Source organism: Heterocephalus glaber, unplaced genomic scaffold (assembly GCF_053883595.1).
Source record: "Heterocephalus glaber isolate CG9 unplaced genomic scaffold, H.glaber_assembly_v1.0 deba00000347, whole genome shotgun sequence".
Classification (NCBI taxonomy): domain Eukaryota; kingdom Metazoa; phylum Chordata; class Mammalia; order Rodentia; family Bathyergidae; genus Heterocephalus; species Heterocephalus glaber.
The window spans coordinates 51,575,721-51,599,575 of record NW_028258143.1 but is presented as its reverse complement, the minus strand read 5'-3'; the positions used below and the strand labels follow the sequence as shown (position 1 = coordinate 51,599,575).

Sequence of the window (23,855 nt, the reverse complement as noted above, 5' to 3'; positions counted from 1 at the left end):
TGATGAACCTCACGCTTCTAGAAAAAGAGCAAATCAAGCTCAAAATTTGTACAAGGGAGGAAATTATAAAAATCAGAGCAGAAATTAATGCAATGGAGACTGAAACAACAATACAAAGAATCAGTGAGTCATAGAGGTGGTTCTTTGATTTTTTTTTTTTTTTTTTGGTACTGGGGATCAAACTCCGGTCCTTGCACTTACACAGCAGGCAGCGAAACCACTGAGCTAAAAATCCCCAGGCAGTTGTTCTTTGAAAGATTAAATAAAATTGATAAACCCTTAGCCAATCTTATCAAAAAAAGGAAAGACTCAAATCCATACAATTAGGAATGAAATGGGTGAAATCATGACAGATCCTGCAGAAATGCACAGGATCATCAATACCTACTTCGAGAACCTGTATTCTAATAAGATGAAAAATACAGAATGGACAGATTCCTAGATTACCAAAACTGAATCAAGAAGATATAATTCTAAATAAACCAATATCAGCGAATGAAACTGAAGATATAATTAAAAAGAAACAAATTGATAGTTAATAATATTATATCATCAAAAGAACATTCTGCTCAATCATAAAACATATTAAAACTTTTAGAACACAGTTGGGGCGTAGGTTAAGGATAAATCATGTAGTTATCAGGTATGTGTTCAACTCCCAGCACCAAAAGAAAGAAAGAAAGACAGACAGACTGACAGACAGGAAGGAAAAGAAAAGAAAGAAAAGAAAAGAAAAGAAGAAAAGAAAGAAAAAGAGTCCTAGAATAAGCAAAACTAATATTCATGAAGAAAATTAGAACAGTAATCACCATGCCAGGAGTAAGGACTGAATGGGATAAAACAAAGCTCTATTAAAATGGCCTGCTCTCATTAATATAAGAAGTAACATTAATGGCAATGAGCTCACCTAGCACCCAGACTTTAGCTGCAAAATATCACTTTGCACTAAAAGAAACCAAAGCTCCATAGAAAAATGATTGATTCTAGAGTTTAGGCAGAGATAATAATTGTCTAGTTCCAAGACAATCAAAGAAATAATCAAATAGAGAAACATGTAAAAGATGCAAGAAATCACCCTGAAATGGGTTCCCATTGGCTAAATCAGTGACAATTTGAGAACCAAATGAGTGACAGGAACAGGTTACAATCCATTAAATAAAATAGGAAATAAAAGATGGACATTAGATGAAAAACTGATATGGTGCAATGAAATCAGAGCACCACTTTTGGAATATTCTTATAAAAGATACATGACCTAAAATAAACAATAAGCAAACATCACACAATCCCAAAGTAAGGGACATGATATAAAATAATTTGGCTATAATCTTTAAAAGTGTCAAGGTCATGAAAGTCAAGAAAAGACATAAATCTTTCAGTCTGAGGAAGCCAAAACAGACACCACAAACAAATACAAGCCCCAGTTCAAATCTGAAGAATACCAGAGGTTGGCAGATGGGGAGTTGTTGCTTATCTGGTAGACTTTCTATTTGGAGTGATAAAGTTTTAGAAATATTGGGCCAGGGATTTTGCTCAGTGGTTTTGCTGCCTTGCTGTGCAAGCGCAAGGACCTGAATTCGATCCCCGGTACCAAAAAAAAAAAGTTTTAGAAATACTGGTGAACTAGTGATGGTAGCACATTGTTTCACCACCTAACTGTACTTAAAAATTGGTAAAATGGTGGCACACGCCTGTAATCCTGACAGGATGCTGAGACACGATGATCACAAATTCAAAGCAGACTGGGATGCATAGTGGTGTGGTGTATAACTACAATCCCAGCATGTGCAGGGTGGGGGTGGGGGTCCTGAGGCAAGAAGATCACAAGTTAATAGTCCAGCTTGGACAATTAGCAAGATTTTGTCTCAAAATAAAAAGGAGAGGGAGGGTTATGGATATAGTTCAGTGCAAAGGTCCTAGGTTCAATCCCCAGTACTGCCAATATATATATAAAGAGTTACTAGTATCTAATTGAGTAGAGACTAGAAATAGGATGTTAAGCATCATACAATGCATAGAATAGCCCCCTACAACAAAAAAAATGCAACCCAAAATGTCAATAGTGTTGAAGTTGAAAAACTCTGTCCTAGCATTTCAGTTTCTACTTATACATTCGGTCAAAACACAAGGGGATAAAGGTATGTAAATGGATATTAAATTATTAAAAATTATTTTTAATAGCAAAAAAAACCCCACAAATCTCCAAAAGGATATACTTATGATATAGTCATCCATATAATTCAAGAGATAGATCTACATACAATCATAAAGAACAATATTCAAGACACTGTAATCTTACAGAAAAGCAGCCTGTACAACAGACTCCTAGTTTTAGAAAATAAATTAATGTATGCATAGGAAAATCTAGATCAGTATTTTCTGTGCAGTGAGAATACAGGAGATTGTTCTCTTCTTTGTCACCTTTGTTGTTATGTTTGCACTGTTTCCTATAACATCAGCTAGCATGTACTATTTTCTATAAATCAAGCTGTTTAATTTAAACTTCATGTTTAATCTTTAAAACCACTGTGAAGTACTATTAACTCCACTTTACAAATGAGAGAACAAAACATGGAAAGGAATAGAGCCAGGATTCATGAGCATATATTTTTCACTTAAGTATACAATTAAAGAACATTCAGTTGTGCCACAATCTATTTTAAAACATTTCTATCGTCACAAAAAACTTCCTGCCTATTTGTAGTTATTCTCTGTTCCTAGCTCCAGCTCCAGGGAATGACTGTTCTACTTTGTCTCTATGGATCTGTCTTTTCTGAACACTTCATACAAATAGAATCATACAATGCAGTGTGGTTGTCTGCCTTTTACTTAGCTTGTTTCTGAGGTTCATCCAAATTGTGACAGATATCAGAACTTCATTTTTTTTGGTTTTATTTTGTACCAGGGATCGAACTCGGGTCCTTGTACTTGCGGGACAGGTGGTGGAACCACTGAGCTAAATCCCCAGCCCAGAACTTCATTTTTTTATTGTCAGATAGTATACCATTGGCCAGGCATGGTGTGCACACCTGTAATCCCAGCACTCTGGGAGGCTAAGGCAGAAGGATCACAAGTGTGAGCCCAACCAGGTGACTTAGCAAGACTGTCTTAAAATTTTAAAAAGAGGTCAGGATGTAGCCTAATATGAAGAGCCTAAATTTAATCCCCAGTACACCGCGCCCCCCCAAAAAATCCATCATATATACCATACTCTACCCATTTACCAGCTAATTTTTGGCTGTTTGCATTTTTTAACTACTGTGAATAATGTGAATAATGCTCGTATGAATATTCACAAACAAGTTTTTATACAGACATAAGTTTTTTCATTTCTCTTGGACAACTAAATACCTAGGAGTGGAAGTGCTAGTTCACAGAATTAATTTATGTATAATTTTTTTGTTTTTGGGGGGTTTTTTTGGTACTGGGGACTGAACTCAGGACCTTGTGCTTGTGAGGCAGCCGCTGGAACCACTGAGCTAAATCCCCGGGCCTATGTTTAATTTTTTAAAAAATCTCCTAAACTGTTTTCTAAAGTAGGTTCATCATTTTATGTTCCTACCAGCACTGTATGAGTTTTTATCCCATATCCTCACCAACACTTGTTATTGTCTATTACTTTTATAGGCTTTTGCCTATACTTTTTAAAAGTAAAAGTACAGCATATATAGGAATACCTGCACACTCATGTTTATTGTAGCACAATTCATAACAGCCAAAATATGGAACCACCGAGGAGCCCATCAACAGATGAATGGATAAATAAAATGTGGTTTGCATATACAAAGGAACATTATTTGGCCATAAAGAACAAACTTTTGTCATTTGAATAAAAATGGATGGATCCTGAGACTGTCATGTTAAATAAAATAAGCCAGACACAGAAAGATAAATATCACAAATTCTCCCTAATGTGTGTAATCTAAAAAAAGATGCCAAGAAAGTAAATGGCAGACTTTTATTAGACAAGAGGAAAAGAATAAGGGGGAGCATGAAGGGGTTTAAGGGCATAACAGGGGGTGGGGGGGGGGTGGATATGATCAAAATGTGTTACATGGGCCGGAGATTTAGCTCAGTGGTTCCACCCCCTCATAAGCGCAAGGTCCCAAGTTCAATCCCCGGTACCAAAAAAAAAAAAAAAAAGGAAAGAAAGTGTTACATTCATTGAACCCTCCCACGATGTGAAACTAGTGGGGAGGGCAGGACAAGGGAGGTGATGGGGGAGTGAAAGTGATCAGTTTGTTATGTGCATGCACAAATCTGCCAAACTGAAACCTATTCATCTACAGAAGCAATATCCACTAATAAAAAAAATGTGGAAAAAATTTTTTCAAATTTCTGTCCAAATACAAAAAAAGTAAAGGTAAATATTTTTAAGAAGCTAAGATCACAAATACTTGACTTTTTGCCACATTTTCCCAACATGTTAAACTCTGCCATCTCTCAAATATCTACCTACTCTGTGACATAAATCAAGACAGCATAAAATCTGAATGTGTTCGATGAATGCAGAAAACTGTATTTACAAAAATAACTTTTTATGTAAAATTCTACTTAACATTTTAAAAGATTTATGAACATAGTATACACACATATTATCACTTAGAAATAGCATACATACCTAATTTTAGTTCAATTGCTGTGTTGGTGTTACATTTGTACTCTGCCAGTTTCTTCTCTACTGCACTCTTATATTCTACCAAAAATTTCTCCATAGCACCAAATCCTAAGAGAAAAGATTTTTTAAATGTTTGGTTGTAAATGATTTAAACAGTGCAACATACAGGTAGTGTTTTTAAAAAATAAAAACAAGTAGTGTTTTTGTTTTGGGGTTTTTTTGGTGGTACTGAGAATTTAACCCAGGGCCTTCCAACAGAACTACATCCCCAGCCTTTTTTTAGTTTTCATTTTGAGACAGGGTCTCACTAATTCGCTGTTGCTGGGCTGGGCTTGACTTGCAATCCTCCTGCCTTAGGCTCCCAGAGTCCTGGCATTACAGGTGTGTGCCATCATGCCCAGCTACAAGTAAGGTTCTTACTAGAAGTGGAACAATTTAAATGTGCCCACAGATAAAAGTAAAGTCATTCTCTACATACTTCTCAGTAAATGAATTCAAAAAACAACTTTGAAGTTTATGGACTAGGAATGCTTTACACAAACAAGCATGAAAATTAATATACTACTGAGTTGTCAAACATTTAATACTGACACAAATTACTTGCTACGATTTATACACCTAAGTAGCCCTTTAAAAAAGAAATATAGGGGGCCAGGGATTTAGCTCAGTGGTTTCCGCTGCCTTTTGCGCAAGCGCAAGGACCCAAGTTCGATCCCTGGTACCAAAAAGAAAGAGAAATATAGGGCTGAAGATGTAGCTCAGTAGTACAGCATGTGCTTAGCATGCATGAGGCCCTGGGTTCAATCCCCAGTACCAAAAAATGAAAATGAAAAATAATTTTTAAAATGAAAAAATAACACTAAAGGATGTCACTTTTTCTATTATCAGATATAAGAAACCAAGAATGTTCTTCCATAATTACAACAGCACTTCATTTCTAATTACTGGGCAAATTCTACCCAGAGAGATGTAAAATAGCTATTAAAAAAAAAAGGGCCAGGGATTTAGCTCAGTGGTTTTGCGGCACGCCTCGAAAGAGCAAGGTCCCAAGTTTGATCCCTGGTACCAAAAACAAACAAACAAACAAACTGATAATGGAGCTGGGAATTTAGCTCAGTGATGCCGCTACTTGCCTTGCAAGCGTGAGGTCCTGAGTTCGATCCCTGGTACCAAAAAAACCCCCAAAACTGATAACGTATGTATAGATTACCTCAAAAAGAATACAAGAATAACTGGTAACCATGGTTAGTTAGGATAAGAGAAGAATAGGGACAGGGGCAAGAAGGAAAACGCTTTCTGGTGTATTAAAAAAACTTTTTTTTTTTACCATGTATGCATAGTCATAAATCTGGGCCACTAAAACAACCAAATGGTTTTATTACATAGTAGATATCTATCAATATATATAACATGTAACACCAGAACAAACCATTATCAAGAGGACACTTCCAGGTAAATGACAATAAATCTCCTGACAAAATGACCATAAAAACTAAGGGAAAAGGTCAGCTGGGAGTGGTGTCATAGGCCTGTAGTTCAGCTACTCAGGAGGCTGGGGTGGGGGTTGGGGTTTACTTCAGCCCATGAGTTCTAGACCAGCCTGGCCAATATAGCAAAATCTCATCTCAAAAAACAAAAAACAAAAGACACACACCTCATGAGCAGAACGTAGAAAAGGAACACAAGCCATAAACTTCAAAAAGTAGCTAAAACACACAGAAAACAGTAAGGTCTGAGACAGTATAGATTAATTGATTTGGAAACAATTCCTGGATTCAAATCCAGGCTTTCCTGGCTTCACCATTACTTACTTATTCTGTGAACTAGAATTTATTAAGCACATTACTGAAAGCACATTACTAGCACATTACTAAAACTCTCTGGCCCTAATCTACAAAATAAACATTATAGAACCTACTCAAAGGAATTTACGTATAACCTAAGCAACACAATCTAACTGTATGTGAAATCATATATATATACGTGTATATATATACACGTATATATGTGTATATATATATATGTGTGTGTGTGTGTGCATATATATATATATATATATATATATATGTATTTTTTTTTTTTTTTTTTTTTTTTGGTACTGGGGATCAAACTCAGGTCCTTGCGCTTATGCAGCAAGGGGGGAAACCACTGAGCTAAATCCCCGGCCCCTGTGAAATCATATATTAACTTAATCCCCACAGTTTTGTGGGTTTTGTTTTGTTTTTTTTTTCTTTTTTACTGGGGACTGAACACAGGGCATGGCTCCACCACATTTCTTCCTAAACCTGAGGTTTTAAATATGAAACTGAGTTGATAAAATAACTACTTAACAAAACTGCAGGTAGCATGGTATGGTGGTGCATGCCTGTAATTCCAGTACTCTGGGAGGCTGAAGGAGGAGGATACAAGTTTGAGCTAAGGCTGGAAGACTTAGTAAGATCCTGTCTCAACATAAAAAAATTTTTTTAAAGTCTGGGGATGTGGCTCAGTGTGGAGGCCCTGGGTTTGAGCCCCCAAACCAAGAGGCCACAAAAATAAATAAATAAATCGAAAGACACCCAACTACTAAGTGGTGGAGCTATAATATGAATTTTGATGTAATTTTTAGAAATATGTACATATAGTACGTACGTTCCCTTCTTTTGTGGTACCAGCACACCCCAAGGTCTCTGACAGAACATTTCTTCCTTTAACATCTGTAGATGTTGTGCTATTATAGCTCATCTATCCAGCATACTTATAAAAATGAAATGTTTAACGTGCAGTGACAGTACTACGAAGGCATGGGGGGGGATGATTAAAAGAAACTATCCAATCACTTCAAAAGATGTAATTTGAAAAAAATAAGCACATTAAAACAGTCTCAATACAAGTACAAAATAACAGCAGTTTTAAGTTATTAAACGCTGTAAGCTGAAGATAATAAAGAGCGCGAAGTAGAACACAACAGAATATTAAGAAGTCCTCTAAAAGAGAAGTTTAGATGAAGGAAAGGTGCGCGAATGTCGTCTTTTTCACAGGACACCTAGGAACCTTTAGAAACCCTAAAGTGTTAAGAGATCAAGACAGTTCCAGACTCTCAAGATCCCGTCCTAGCGCAGGCCGAGGCTGCTGCAAAGAGCCAGCTCCGAAGTTGTCTGCGGTGGACAGTGGACAGAGACCTGGAGGAGAATGTGAGCTTTAAATTCAGCAGGCGGGGGGGGGGGGGGGGGGGGACGACGGACAGGTCCAGATGTGGTAGAACTGAGGTAGCCAAAGTAACAGGAAGAAAAGCAGGCCCAAGGTGTCTTTCCAAACCCAAACCGAGACGCTCTGCCTCGGCTCCCGGCCCTCGGCAGGGGTCGGGTCGTTCCCAGTCTGCGCAGAACCCCGAGCAGATGGGGGCGGGGGTGCGGACCGCGGCGACCAGCGGCTAGACACAGAGTTTCACGCTCCCCGGCCAAAGCAGGCCTTCTGGAACCCAGGCGGGAGCCCGAAAGTTCCAGGAGGGCACTGTCACCGCCGTCTCCGCGTTCTTTCCCATATCTGCCAGCCTCCTCGCCTTGGTAAACTTTTCCCGGGAACTTACCCGCCATTTCCGAGCTGCGAGGTTCCGCGGCCGAAGAAGGACGAATCAACCCGCGCGCACCCGAGACGGAAGTGACAGCACTGCCTGTCGCCTTTGCCCCGCCCATCCCCAGCGTGACGTTAGCCAATGAAAGGGGGAGTTCTAAGGCGCGCAGTGGCGGAAGCGCCCCAAGAGGCGGGGCTAACACAGGGAAGAAGGCGCGGGCCGTTGCCTAGCCACCACGAGCGCAGTCGCCCGTTCTAAGGCCTGACGCGGAGGAGGCCGCTAGTGGGACCTATTACGTTGAGACTCTCACAGGTCGGAGGAGAGCTTCTTTGGGGAGGATTTGGTTAATCAGATACCTTACGGCTGTTTTCCATCGCCTCACTCCCGAAATATTCTGAAGACTGGTTGAAAACTACCCTTGGCCGAGCTGTAGATGCGAACACTTGATCCCTGGCTGGGGTTATAATAGCATAGCTCAGCGGTGTAGCGCTTGCGCAGCAGGTCTGAGTTGGTCCCCAGGACGACAAAAAAAAAAAAAATTAAAAATTACACCTGAGCTGGAGTTTTACCTACCTAAAATGTAGGATTTGGATTCAACAGAAATTTTACTTATTTTCTATATTTGTTTCTACTTTTGCCATAAATACATTTTGGCATGTTTCCTTTTTATTTTTGGTGCTGAAGATTGAATACAGTGCCTTGCACATGCTAACCTTGCGCTCCTTTTATGCATTTAACAGTCTGGTGTACTATTTAGATTCTTTGCTTTCGATCTCAGGGTTGCTGGGCAACCATTTAGCTCCTTGAAATGGTTACTTAACAATATCTCAAGTACCCGTGATTTAGTTTTACATATCTGAAATCCTGGTGGCTTGAACTACCTGGAGTATTGGAGATTGGATCCAGTACCTTGTGCACGCTAGGCAAGTGCTCTACCACTGATGTACACTCCCACCCCTTTTTATTTTTTGAGACAGTGTCTTGCTAAACTGTCCTAGCAGGGCTGGAATTTGGATTCTTCTGCCTCAGCTTCCCAAGTAGCTGGGATTAAAGGCATGTGCCACAGTGTCGGGGTCTAAATTTCCACTTTTGTTCAAGTACTTCATGATTCTTGGAAATGGAAACCACCAAGTTTCTTAGCTTTGAAACATCTTTGGGCATGTGTGTGATTAGAATCAAAGAGGCTAAAAATCATCCACATTCACCCCGTTACTACCAGCATGAGTGCAACACAAGTCTCTCCCTCTTATTCAATGTTTATCTAAATGTCACTAGGGAATAGCTTTGGCCTAAGATAGGTAAGCGCCACAGTTTCCCGGAGATAAGTTTTTGACAGGGTAAACTTTTTTCCCCCGGTAAAATACAAAATTTTCTAGAACACTGGAGCTTACTTGCAGACAAGCTCAGATCGTCAATTCCCCTAGATTTCCTCAAATAAATTTAATTCATATTCATTTATTGAAAGAAAACCTAGCTATTGCCTATCAGAAATTTACCCCTCTTTAGGTACCTCTTTTTGTACCATTTAATCAATTTAAGCACCCAAACATTCAGGCCCTAAATGTAAGCTACTGTCTCCCCAAACCTAGATTCCCATTGGGAATATACCTGTGGAGTCCAGGAGAGATTTTGGGTAATTGGTACAGTGGATATAACATCTTTCCTCCTCTTTCCCCAGGGTTCCACACAACAAACAAGAATGAGCCCATGCTGTTTCCTGTAACAGCACCACATTTCACCCCACATAGGCTTTTCTATTCTTTTCTCACTTCTCCCTGGTTGGCCTCATTGAGGCCTACTATATCTTGGGCTTGCTGTGTTCACTCACCAACATAGCCCTGCTTGTTGCAAAAAGATTGCCTCCCTTTCTGTTCTGTCCTCCTTAGGTTAATTACGAATCATCAACTTCTTTACTCTCAAGTTTATTTACCCCTTATTGATAACTCTTCCAAGGCTACAACTATTTTATCTTCGTCTCCAAATTTTCACTGGAAGTGATAATACATTCTTTTCACATTTACTAAGGATTTTAATCAGATTAACTGTTGTATAGACTATATTAATATTTAAGGTTGTCTGTATTACTAGATGTGGTGCACACCTGTGGTCCCAGCACTCTGGGAGGCTGTAGCAGGAGGATCACAAGTTGCAGCCTACACAGGGAACTAGTGACCTAGCAAGATTGTGTCTGAAAATTAACAAAAATTAAATTAGCACACTACGAAGTGGTCAAAGATATTTCATATTAACCTTTTACTTTTGAAAGACAAGGAAAATCTTGTGTATTTTATTCAGGAAAAAAGCCATATCATTTTTCTCCATAGCTTAAAGGATATCTAAGGCTTTGTATAACTTATTCAAATATAAAAAAACAAAATGCACACTGTAATTCTTTGAAGCTCTATTGCTTATTAATTATAGTGGTTACTCAGTCAAAACGGCCCAAATGAATCTGTTCTAAGAATAACTTTACTCCTTCCAGGAGGCTATAATGATATAAAATAATGACTTAATGTTGTAATAAAGTTTTGTCAATTTAAAAAATATATATTTTTACATGCTGGGGATGTAGCTCTGCATGAAAGAATTCAATCCCTGGTACTATTATCAGGTAATTTCTTTACAAATGGCTCCCAATCGGAAGTATTCTAGGTCCTTCTTGCCTAGCATAAAGAATTGGACAAGACAAGCCCAAAAACAGTGCCAAAGTTTATTTGAAAAGTGAAGGGTGAATGGGTATGGGAGAAACTAGCTCTGTAGAGCAAATTTGGGCTGAACAAGAGAAAAAGAAGGTAAAAGCAAAAATAAAAGTATGCACCGCAGGCCAGGGATTAGCTCGGTGGTTCTGCCGGCCTGCCTTGCAAGCGCAAGGTCCTGAGTTTGATCCCCATACAGCAAAATAAATAAATAAATACATACACACATACATACATACATACATACATACATACTGTATCTGGGAAACAAGGATGAGCTTCTCGGGATATCCGGTCTTCTTTTATGCTGTCCACATCTCATGGGAGCTCCCCAAAAGTTCTACGTATCTTGCCCTGGGATCTTGAAATTGACAGATCCCGCTCATTTTCCCAGCCAGTTTGCCGCACCCTGACTCCTATATCAGGAAGAGATTGCCTATATCCATATCCTTTCTTCTTAGGGCCACTTTTATATTTCTTTATGTCCCTCTTCTGATTGTCCTTAAGAACAGCTTCTATTTATCAGGATTACGTACTTGCTGTGATATTGGATTACAAAGTCTCCTTTATCAAATTTTATTTAAAAATATGATTGTAACTTTTTAAAATGTAATATTCCCTTGGTGTATAATCCCAAAATGCCTGTAATCTCAACACTCTGGGAGGTTGAGGCAGGTGGATTGCAAATTTAAGTCCAGCCTGTCAATTTCATGACTTAGTTAGACCCTATCTCAAAATAAAAAATAAAAAGGGCTGGGGATATAGCTCAATGCAAAGTCCCTGAGTTTAATCCCTACTACTACTACTTCAAAAAAGTAATATTTTCTTGATTGTAAATTAATACTTGGATTAATGAAAACTTTCATTTGAAAAATTAATGAGTATTCTCAAAAGATTCCTAAAACATTTAAAATTATCAACAAACAATTATAACATTTTGTTTTACATAAGAATCACAAGAAGGACCAGAAAGAAATTTTTTCACACAACTATGGCTGCATAGCTGCATTTGTCCTTGGATAGGAAGAAATCCTGCTCAGCTAAATAATTGTATTTTCTTTCATTTGAAGAGCTTTGCTATTTTTTCCTTTGCAAATGGACTTTCAAACTTTTCTTTTTGCAGTACTGAGGTTTGAACCCACAGTCTTCGCACTGAACTATATCATCCCCAGGCCTTTTTCATTTTTCGTTTTGAAACAGGGTCTTATTAATTTTCCCTGACTGGGCTGGAACTTGCAATCCTCCTGCTTCAGCTTCCCAGGCATGCAGCACCATAGCTGAGTAGTATGTTTTACATTTCATCACCTTATCCATTTATTAGAAGTAGATAAAACTTACCTAAATTATTATGTGACAGGTAAGAACAAATAGATGTGATGTGAAAGGATCATCCTTTGATGAATCTTATATATATTTTGGTACTGGGGATCGAACTCGGGTCCTTGCGCTTGCACAGCAGGTGGTGAAACCACTGAGCTAAATCCCTGGCCCAGAATCTTATATTTTTGAATGCTATATTATTCATTTATATTTTCCAGTGGAGTGGGAGAAGAGGTTAGGGCAGTGATGGCTAACCCACGGCGTGCATGCTGCAGTGGGTGGTTTGTTATATTGAAACCTCGAAAAGGTTTGCCATCACTGGGTTTGGGCATTGCTTAGTATGACATCAATATACCACAAATAGTTACAGGAGAGTCTTTTTTATTTTTATTTTTTTGGTACCGGGAATCGAACTCAGGGCCCCATGCTTGCCAGGCAGGCACTGTACCACTGTGCTACATCTCTGGAAGATTCTTAACTTGCTGCAGTATCCTAAAATACTCCAGTGTGAAGAAAAACTTCAAAAATTAGAGTCCTGAGCTGGGGATGTATGATAATGGTAGAAATTTACCTAGAATGCATGAGACTCTAGGTTCAATCTCCAGTGGCACAAAAATAAATAAGTAAAAATAAAAATGAATTATAGTCCTCATACAAATATTACCAATGATGCTTTAGAAATTGGAGTTAGAGATAGAACAGGTTAAGGTAGATGGTTACACATCAGGTGGGCCAAAAGAATCTTCATTGGATTGTTCAAAGTTATTTTTCTCTGAAATACAATTATATGTTTGGACTCCCTACAGAGTGAAATGATTGCAGATAATGGGAAAAGTCAAGGATAATATTCAATTTTTAATGGAAAAGGGAGGAACTGAAGGGTCATATTTTGTTTAGTCTTCTTTGAAATACTATGATGTTAATGTTTGAAACACAAGTAAAAACAAAACCCTCATAAAAAACCACCCACAATTTATAGATCCACAGAAAGTAGCCAAGATTCCATCATCCAGTATGGCCTTGTGAAAAGCAATCATGCTAATAAATTTATTTTGCATTTTAAACCAATGAATAGCAAGAGATATAATGGTAGGTTTGGTTAGATATGTGATCACTGCTGATCTTATGCAAAATTGTGATTCAATTATCTGCTCCAGGCTTAGTTTACTAACTTCAGATTCTCAAGCAATTGTACTTAACACACACATAAATTTCAATTTCTGATTCACTGACTTACCATTACATAATAAATTACTTACTACTTTTATGTGACCAAGTTACTAAGGAATCTGAACTTGAAGGGGATACAAACATCAAATGTTTTATTTTTTCTCTAGTGATTGCTTTCTCTGTATTACGTTGAATACCTCCCCCTTCCCCCAGGAAGAGTCTATAGTTTTCTTGTTTTTGAAGTTATTCAAAGTCTAGCCTGATTGCCTGCCATACCTACAGTCATAGGGACCCTAAATGGAGAGTGGAGTACAGTACAGTCAGTTTTCACTCATTCTTCTCCAAGCCCCTTTAAGATCTCGTGAGAGGAGTTCTGGTTCTAGGACATTTATTGGTATTAGGGGCTAGAAGGAGGGGTAGAGGAGAAAGAAATCTTGTTATTTACTCTGTTTGGTCCCTGCTCTTTCAGCTGACATTGCCCATCAAAATCCTTACTGCCTGTCACGTAGCAGGTAGTCTCAATTTCTTCAGTAAGACTAAAGGGGCCTCTGCATTGTGCCAACACCCTGACAAGGACAATCCGGGTCCTTCCTGCTGTGGTCTCCTTAGCGAGTAGGCTTCTCTTTTTGGTTGAACAATGAAAAGGCGATTCAAGCACCAATATCTTTCTGGTGTCACTTGATGTACAAGAAATGCATGTATTATCCCTTGTGTTATAATCAGTGTTGTCAATACAATGGTCCACAGTCCTATCAGCTATCAGCACATTGTGATGAAATTTAAAATGTTAGCCAATGCTCTTTATGCAAGGTACAGATGGTCTGTAGACTGAGAATAATATGAAATGTAGCTGGGCATGGTGGTGTACACCTGTAGTCCCAGAACTTGGGAGGCTGAGGCAGGAGCATTGCCATGAGTTGGAGGCCAGCCTGGGCTGCATAGTGAGTTCAAAGGCAACCTGAACTACACAGTGAGACCCTGTCTCCAAAAAACCAAAAAAAAAAAAAAAAAAAAAAAGTAGTTACTACATTTGTAGGTGCCCATGAGGCCTAAATTGTTAAGTATCTTTCTTTTTTACCCCTCATTTTATGTCCCATCATCCCTCTAAAAACCTTGACTAGGTCTAATTCTTTATCTAGTGCAGTGCCCCAGACCATAACTCCCAATTGATCTGAGTCCATTATGGACTGTCTTTTGTTGAGCTGGCTATCTCTATGGACTTGCCTCCGTTGGGATGCAGGCATAATTGTCCTCCCTCCGTCATATAGCAGCAACCCAGCTTCCCCTTCGTGATGGGGACTAATGACTTCACAGTCATGGTAACCCTTGTCTGCCTTTAACTTTGCAGCTTGAGGAGCCCAAAATAGGCAGATTGTAACTTTGGTTTCCAATTCATCGGAATGAGGTTGGAGTTTCTTGGCAGAGGCATTCTTCCCTTCTACAATAGGGCTTCAAAACCTATGAGCACAAGGTTTCGGGGTATAGAAGTGGAAATTTCTCAGAACATTATTCAGTGTGATAGTGAGAGAGGCCATTTTTACTTCCTCCTATTGGTTTATGTATGTTTGCATTCTGACTACAAGACATCCTGTTTTATTTCCAATGTTCTGATATTTCAAAATGTACTTTGGTATGCAACCTTTTTTATTCATTGTTCTGGGTATACAGATGACGCTTTGAAACTGAAAAATCATCTTTTGAATATGAAAAAATGTCTTATGTTACTTATTTCATAATCTTGCCATCACCATTTAAAAATCTTTATTTTCTCTGTAGCTCTCCTTGAAATCAATTCTAGCTTCATTATCTATATTGAAATATTTCCACCTTTCTTTTCAGATTGCTCTATTTTTCTGAAAGATTTTTCAAAATATTTTACAATCTTTTTCTCCTAACTTTTAAACAGTCATTTACTAGTTGTATAACCTTGGTGGTAATAACATGAAATAAACTTATTTTACAGGTTTTGTTGTTGTTTTTGTTTTTGTAGAGCTGAGACTTGAACTCAGGACCTCCAGCAGGCTAACAAATATTGTGTCACAGAGCTAAATCTCCAGCTCTTCAGGGTTGTTTTGAGGATAGAGTCATAGAAAGTGCTTAGAACAGCATCTGACACATAGGGTAAATATTAGCTGACATTGGTTATTTATCAGTATCTTGTGAATTTGGCTAGCTTAAGTGATTTTGGGGCCATCTGCAAGATAATTTCTGACCTATAGACTGATGACCAGATTCTAGACTTTGGTGATGTTATCACATCAGGCCTTTTTGGAAGGCCTAAACACCTGTCTTTCAGAGTCCCGCCTCTCTAGATCACCATGTCCCTCAAACTCAAACTTTGAAAGTGTTTTCTTGTTTGCATGTCTCTGTATCTCTGGTTAAGTGTGTTTTAAAATCTTAATTTAATGTGAAGACAAGTATAATGTGAGAAAAGAAACTTGAAAAGCACCGTTGGTGAGGGAAAACCCAAGATTGGGTGGCTAATTTGAATGTGAAGTCCCAGGGCCAATCTGTTACTTAGCTTTTTGACCTGAGCAATAAGAGCAATGATAATGGCCTTCACTTAGGAAATACAAGGGGACTAAAGGCTAGAGAGAGCAACCAGCTAGGAATGATCAATAAACTTTTTTTAGTTTTTTGAGACATGGTCTTGCTATGTAGCCCAGGCTGGCCTCGAACTCTGTGATCCTCCTGCCTTATTGATAGAGAACTGCTATACAATAACACAGGCCCTTGCCTTGCCTCCATTATTTTTTCCACAGAATGTTTTATTTTGGAAATGTAAGTTTGTGTTGCTGGGCTCCTGCCCAATGTATCAAAATGGTTTGTGACTGTTCGAACTGTGTGACCTTTCAGGAATGTTCTGTTAAACTCCGCCCTCTCACAGGAAGGTTCTGTTAAGCTCCTCCCCTTCTCAGGAATGTCCTGTAACTCCGCCCCCCTGCTTCATTTAGCATGCTTGCCTGCCCTGTAGATCTGTATTTAAGGAGGCTCTCTTTTCTAAGATCGCACTCAGCCTCCTCTGAGCCTGCCGGGGGCTTGCTGTTGTAATAAAGGGTTTTTTTCTCTACCTCTTCTACTGACTTCTCGAGTCTTCAAATTATGAGAGCTGTGACCCACAGCTGCCACACTGAGCTGTAAAGCTCAGCTGTGCCTCAGAGCTGTGGGACTTGGCTGCAACACTGAGCTGTAACACTTGGCTATAGCACTGAGCTGCTCTGCTCTGCTGCAACATTATCCTCCCAAGTGCTGAGATGACAGGAGTGCAGCACCAGTCCTGGTTGATTAATAAATTTTTTTTTTTTTTTGGTACCGGGGATTGAACTCGGGTCCTTGCACTTGCGCAGCAGGCAGAAGAACCACTGAGCTAAATCCCCGGCCTGATCAATAAACTTTTAATTAATACTTACATAGCTAATATCAGGCTTATCATTATGATAAGAGGTAAGACTAAGAATGAAGGAGGAAGGGTGCAGTAATAAGACATTCTAGAAGGAACATAGAGAAACGCTGAATTCAAGAAGTTATGAACTGGGCGGGGGATCTAGCTCAGTGGTTCCGCTGCCAGCCAGCCTTGCAAGCACAAGGACCCGAGTTCGATCTCCGGTACCAAAAAAAAAAAAAAAAAGAAGTTATGAACTACTGTTTCCATAAAACCTGTGTACCATCCAACTTGATTTGATTTTTTTCTTTGTCTAAATTTCTATTGAATAAATTCACAATTAGGCATCTTAGTGTACACATTGTTACTTAAAGATTTTAGATGATTACGTTCCCTTCGTGTTTCCTGCTTACAGATATCAGTAACAATAAGGCATATTCTGCATCTTAGAGAGATAGATTAGAACTTCGTAGTCAGAATTTTGTAAGCTGAAATACCCCACTTTCTTGACACAGTTCTCTAGCATGTTGAAATGAAAAAGGATGTGTCTGACCTACACAGTTGCTTCTTTGCAATCCAGTCCACTCCTCATCACTCTATTATGCCTTAGATCACTCTCACTTAGCTGCTGTTTGCTATGTGGACTTCTGAGCTGACTGGTTTTGAAGAGATGATGTGGCTGTTATGGTCATATGGATCTTAGTGAAAGGGTTATCACTTCATTCAGGAGGCTACCTTTGCCATTTCTTCAATTTTCTTCCACGCCATCAACACAAAGCATGTTCACCTATAATGCTCCACTGAAGGGTTGGGAATGATTAGAGGGATGATAACTGCTGGCTCCATCTTATTTCCCATCCTCACCCCAAACCAGCCAGGCAAGCCCATCCTCTCAGGGTGATAGAAGAACAGAGTAATATGAGAGTGAGGGAACAATGACTGTTTCTGGGGCTTCTTTTCAAGCAGTAAGAGTGAGAGATAAAATGCACAAAACAGGGCTGGCATGTAACTCAGGGGTAGAGTGCTTGCTCAGCATGAGTGAGGCCCTGGGTTCAATCCCCAGCACTACAAAATGGACAAAACTATGTACACTGTTACCTCATCATTTATCGCCCATACTGGCCTGATTACTACTCAGAAGCTTCCCTAAAATTGAAGGCTGGGCCGGGGATTTAGCTCAGTGGTTTCACAGCCTGCTGCACAAGAGCAAGGACCCAAGTTCGATCTCCGGTACCAAAAAAAAAAAGGGAAGGCTATGGTTAACTCATTTCATACATAATTTGTATTCTTGTCCTTGGAGTCATCTTTTGCAGAACAAAGACCTGTGTCATGGGGAATCTAATGGAACTCTTACGCTCCAACTCTTAATGCCTTTTTACTTTATTTTTATATGATTTTCCTTATTATATTGACATTACTTTAAGATGATGTCCTATTATCCAGGCAACTGGGAATAGAATATCAAGAGTACAACTTTGAGACTTCTAATTCTTCTTGGACAAGTTCCTTCTGTATTCTCAGCTTCCCTCCCCTTTCTCCAGCTAGAAGAATACCAATCAGTGCACATTTCTGCCCACTTTCGTTCCTTTTTCTTTTTCTCCAGTACTAGGGATTGAACTCAGGGCTTCTTACATGCTAAGTGAGTGCTCTACCACTGAGCTACAAACTCAGCCTCTTTTTAAATTTTATTTTGAGACCGTGTCTAGCTAAGTTGCCCAGGCTGTGCTCTACCTGTCATCCTCCAGTCTCCCACACAGCTGAGATTCAGGTGTGTACTGCCAGATATGGCCCACTTTCCTCCTCGACTTGTCTCTCTCCACAAGGTCTAACTATCTGTCGTCAGTCTAGCAGTTTCACACTGTTTCTCAAGAACTTTCTAACTTTACCTTCCTGGTTAGTCTTCTGATTAATACAATCTGATACTGATTAACATTCTTCTAATCGAATTCTTCAGGAGGCATTTCTTCCTGGGGATACCCCAATTCCTAGCTTTCTTATCTTGAGATTCGTGTATTTCTCTTTCTTAGAATCCTTTCTCTATTTCAGGTCTTGAGTACAATCTGGCCCTCCCCTTCTCAGAAACACCCTACGCGAAGGGTTTGGTTCCATCCTACCAACAGGTCTCCTTCCCCCAGCTGGGCAGTACAAGGACACAGTGACCCTGGGCAGGATATTTCCCACCAAGTCTGAGTTTCTCAGTCTAGAGTTACACCTGGGTGCCCTTCTGTAGGACAGTTCCAAGTTAGGCTTCAGGTTGCCAGTCTGGTTCCTGCTGAGGTTATGCAAATATACTTCCACATGCTTCCTCTGGTTCTCTTTGGGTAACAATTAAACTAAATAAACACATCTACCCAAACACAACATGTAATTATTGTTTGAATCCATATTCAGGAAAACATTTTTCTCAATACATAATAATTTTCACAGATTCCTTTGCCCACGAAGGAGATATATTATTTGTCAAACAGTTTCAGTTTCTTTTTCCTTCTCTCCAGCACAGCACAAAGATTTATCAGTGGTTAAGAAATTCATCTCATGGGCCAGGGATTTAGCTTAGCGGTTCCGCCACCTGCCTTGCAAGCGCAAGGTCCTGAGTTCAATTCCTAGTTCAAAAAAAAAAAATGTTCATACTCACAATCAGTCTCATTACAATTTCTAACCAAACAACAGAGTTAGGTACATGGAAAGCCCTCTGTCTTGACACAGACTCAATGCAATTTTCCTACTTTCATGATATTATGAAAATGTTTAAACATTTGGAAAACTTGGAAGAATTTTTTTCAGTAAATTCCTATGTGCCTCACTAAGGATCACTATCTACCCATCTCTCTATCTATCTATAAATCTTTTTATTTCCTTGATGCATTTCAAAGTAAGTTAAAAATACTAGTACTCTTCTGAAATACTTCAGATTAGGGATATGTTAGAGTTCAATATTCATCCAGGGTTTTTTTTCTTTTGAAGAAAAATATTTACATTCATTTTCAATAAAATGTTATTTATTTTATTAAGTGTACTTTTGCTAAGTTTTGAAAAACTTACCTAAACTTGTACCAAAACATACACTACTCTCATTACCTCTCGTTGCTCTTTCAAGTCAAATCCTCTCCCTTGACAATCACAGTTCTGATTTTTCCACCATGGTTTAGTTTTGTTCTAGAACTTTATATAAGTTATACAATATATGCTTTTTTGTACTTTATGATTCCATGGATAATACTTCACCCATGTTGTTTTTATATCAGTAGCTCGCTCTTTTCTATTTCTGAACAGCATTCTATTCTACTACTATTCCATAATTTGTTTATCCATTCTATTGATGGACACCTGGGCTACTTCAAGTTTTGAGGTATTATGAATAAAGTGGCAGTGAAAATTCGTGTATAGGTCTTATAATGTGTACATGTATGTGTATATATATGTGTGTGTGTGTGTGTGTGTGTATAGTCATTCCTCAAGGATAAATGTTGAGAGAGAGAATTGTTGGGTCAGGGACTTTTTGGAGACAAAGTCTCACTGTGTAGCCCAAGCTACCCCAAACTGTGATCCTCCTGCCTCAGCCTTCTGAGTTCTGCAGTTACTGGCATGTGCCATAATACCTGGATATATGTTTAATTAGTTTTTGTTTTGTTTTGTTGCTGGGTATTAAAACCAGAACATTCTCACTGAGATATATACCTATATCTTTTTAAAATTTGAGACAAGGTCTGGCTAAGTTGCCCAGGTTGGGCTCAAAGTTGTGACCATTCTGTCTCAGCCTCCCAGAATGTTGGAGTAACAAGCATGTGCCTGGCTCTTTGGCTCATTTTAAAATTATAGTAGTACCTTGGTATTGTCATTCATTGGTTCTGAGAGGCTCAAGGAGTACCCCAAAATGAGGAGTACTAAACAAATTGTTTGGACTACAAAGGGCAGTGAGTCACAAAACAATTGACACTGACAAGTTCTAGTTTGCACGCTGAGCACCAAATTCACCTAGGTTCAAGGCAGTGAGTACCAAGGAATAACCGTAGGTTGTTTAGCTTGTGCAGGGATACACGCCTGTAATACCAGCTACTAGGGAGGCTGAGGCAGGAGGATCACAAGTTCCAGGACAGCCTGAGCAATTTAGTGAGTCTCTGTCTCAAAATTCGGGGCCAGGGATTTAGCTCAGTGGTTCTGCTGCCTGCCCCACACGCACAAGGACCTGAATTCGATCCCCGGCACCAAAGAAAAAAATTTAAAAAGGCACTAGGCATGGTGGCACACACTTGTAATCCCAGTACTCAGGAGGCTGAGGTGGGAGGATCACCACCAGTTCAAGGCCAGCATGGGCTACATAGTGAATTCAAGAGCAGCCTGAAATACATAGTGAAACCCTGTCCATAAATAAATAAAGATGGGTCTGTAGCTTAGCACACTCTGAGTTCAATCCACAGTACCAAAAAATAAAATTAGGTTGTTTATTAATCCTTGATTTTTAAGATTTTTTTTGTAATCTGAATATCAGTCTTCTATCATACATATGTTTTACTAACATCTTCTCCCAGTTTTTGGCTTTCATTTTTTGTTTGTTTGTTTGTTTTTGCAGCTAGCACATGCTAGGGAAACACTACCACTTAGCCATATCCCTAGTTCCACCTATTCATTTTCTGTTTTGTTTTGTTTGAGACAGGGTCTCACTATGTATTTTAGGCTGGCCTTGAACTCATGGCAATCCTTCTGCTTCAGCCTCCTGAGTGCTGGGATTACCAGTGTGTACCACCACACCTGGCTCACTTTCTTAATGCTATTTTTTTGATGAGCATAAATTTTTAATTTTAGTGAAATTAATTTATCAATTTCTTGATTTAATCTTTTTGTTTTCTTGAGGGGTTATTAGTACATATTTGCAGTGCATACTATTACATTCCTTCTGTGAAGTTGGTACATGTGCATGATACATCTTAATTCTTTTTTTCATTCTTTATCCCTCCTTTCCCTCCTCTTGCCCTCCATCTCTTTTTTTTTGGTACCAGGGATCGAACTCGGGTCCTTAAGCTTGCACAGCAGGCGGCAAAACCCCTGAGCTAAATCCCCGGGCCTGCCCTCCATCTCTTGACCCCCTTCCCATTTGAGAAAGATCCATCTCCCTACTTCCTATTATCTATCTCTTATTTTGCTCTTTATATTTTCAGTTTCTCACATAAGAGAAATCATGCAATATGTAAGCTTGTGTGCCTGATTTATTTCACTTAACATTATGGTCTCAAGGTTCATCCATTTTCCTACAAAATACTCAAGTTTTTCTTTCTTTATGGCAAAGTAATACTCCATTGTATGTAAATACTATATGTTTTAATCTATTCATCTGCTAATGGACATACAGGCTGCTTCCGAGATTTAACTATTATGAATTGTGCTGCTATAAACATGGTATGCATGCATCACTGTAATATGATGTCTTTAACTCTTTTGGGAAGACACCTAGAAGGGGAATAGCTGGGTCAAATGGAATTTCTATTTTTAGTTTTTGAGGAATCTCCATACTGATTTCCACAGTGGTTGTACAGTACTAGTCTACACTCCCACCAACAATGGAGAAGGATCCCCCTCATCCCCCTCAGGGTCTCACTCTGTAGTTCAGGCAGGCCGTGAACTCACTGTGTATCCCAGGCTGGCCTTGACCTCTCTGACCCTCTGCCTCACCCTCCCAAGTGCTGGGATTACAGGGGTGTGCAATCACACCTGACTCCGATTTACTCTTATGCTTTTTATATCCTAAGAAACCTTTATCTACCTCCAAGTCACAAAGATATTCTTTTGTGCTTTTTACTAAAAGTTTTATTTAAAAAGATGGAACATATCTTATTTCCTATACTGGAATAAAAATGGAGTAATTAGATTATTAATTTCACTGATTGAAGACCAGGTCAAAATATGCATTGGTTAAGAAAATTGGCTTTTGAGTCAGACCCATTTGAATATCCAGTTCTGTCATTTACTGTGTACAACTGAACAAGTTACTGTCACTAAGCTTGATCTGCCTCATCAGCTCAGAGTATTATAATTATTCTGGACTCATAAAATAAAATTGTTTTGAGGATTAAATGAGATACTGCTTCTAAAGTGCTCAGCACAGTGTCTGATACATAATAAACAAGAAATAAATGTCAGCTTTGGTGATTAAAAAAACATTTTATGACTTCAGCATTTGCATGTAAGTTTATAATTCATCTCAAATTAACTTCAGTGTGTGGTGCAAGGTAGGAGTTTAGGTTTAGTTTTCCACATGGATGCCTAGTCATCCTAGCATCATTTGTTGAAAAGACTCCGTGCCCTCATTGAGTTGTGTTAGAAATCAAATGACTTTATAATTTTAGATTTATTTCTATGCTCTCTATTCTGTTCCGTCGATCAGTGTATCAATCCTTATCCCAGCCAGTACCACACTGTATTGATTTATTTAGCTTTATAGTAAGTTTTGAAGACAGGTAGTTTAAGTCCTCCAGCTTTCTAATTTTTCATATTTGGTTTGGCTGTTCTGGGAACTTTGCTTTTCTCCCACACAGTTTTTTTTTGTTTTTTTTTTTTGGTACCAGGGATCAAACTCGGGTCCTTGTGCTTGTGCAGCAGGCTAAACCACTGAGCTAAATCCCCGGCCCTCCCACACAGTTTTTAAAGTGACACTTACTTCTTTACTTTGGAATGAGTTCAAAGCATCCTTCTCTATTGACCTCAAAATAGAAGAGACTCAAAAAACATCAAAATAAATCCCCAGAGGTAGTGTAAGAGCGGGTCCCTGAGGATTCAGCAGGATACTTGTTCTCCCAGTTTTATATGTTTGATTGGATTGAGAGTATGTGACAAATCATTGATTTATTTTACTTTTTTTTTGGTAGTGATTGGTATTAAACCCACGGCTTCAGGTATGCTAAGCAAGTGCTATGTCACTAGCGATTTTCCCAGCTCTGCTGCATTATTACGTGAAGCTGCTTTTTCCTTTGGCACAAAATAAAAGGTTCTAGTATCATTCTTTTCACTTTGTTGATTAAAAATGAATAGTAGCAGTTACCAAAGTAAAATATTCTCCATACTTTGGGAATCATTATTTCTCTTGTATTTCTCTTGTATCTCCTGTAACAGCAAGTTTTATTA

At 38.9% G+C, this 23,855-nt stretch overlaps 2 protein-coding genes across 2 annotated transcripts in view; one reads left to right on the top strand and one right to left on the bottom strand.

Annotated features, from left to right (window-relative positions):
* The window catches only part of Hat1 (histone acetyltransferase 1), a 59,820-nt gene extending 51,445 nt beyond the window's left edge, over positions 1-8,375 (bottom strand). The window contains exons 1-2 of the mRNA XM_004857672.4: positions 8,187-8,375; positions 4,622-4,726 (exon numbers count right to left, since the gene is read on the bottom strand). Coding sequence (XP_004857729.2) covers positions 4,622-4,726; positions 8,187-8,292 — 211 coding nt within the window. The 5' untranslated portion in view covers positions 8,293-8,375. The remainder of the gene's footprint in view (positions 1-4,621; positions 4,727-8,186) is intronic.
* Positions 1-23,855, top strand: part of Slc25a12 (solute carrier family 25 member 12) — a 205,610-nt gene that overhangs the window by 62,705 nt on the left and 119,050 nt on the right. The gene's annotated exons all lie outside the window — the stretch shown is intronic.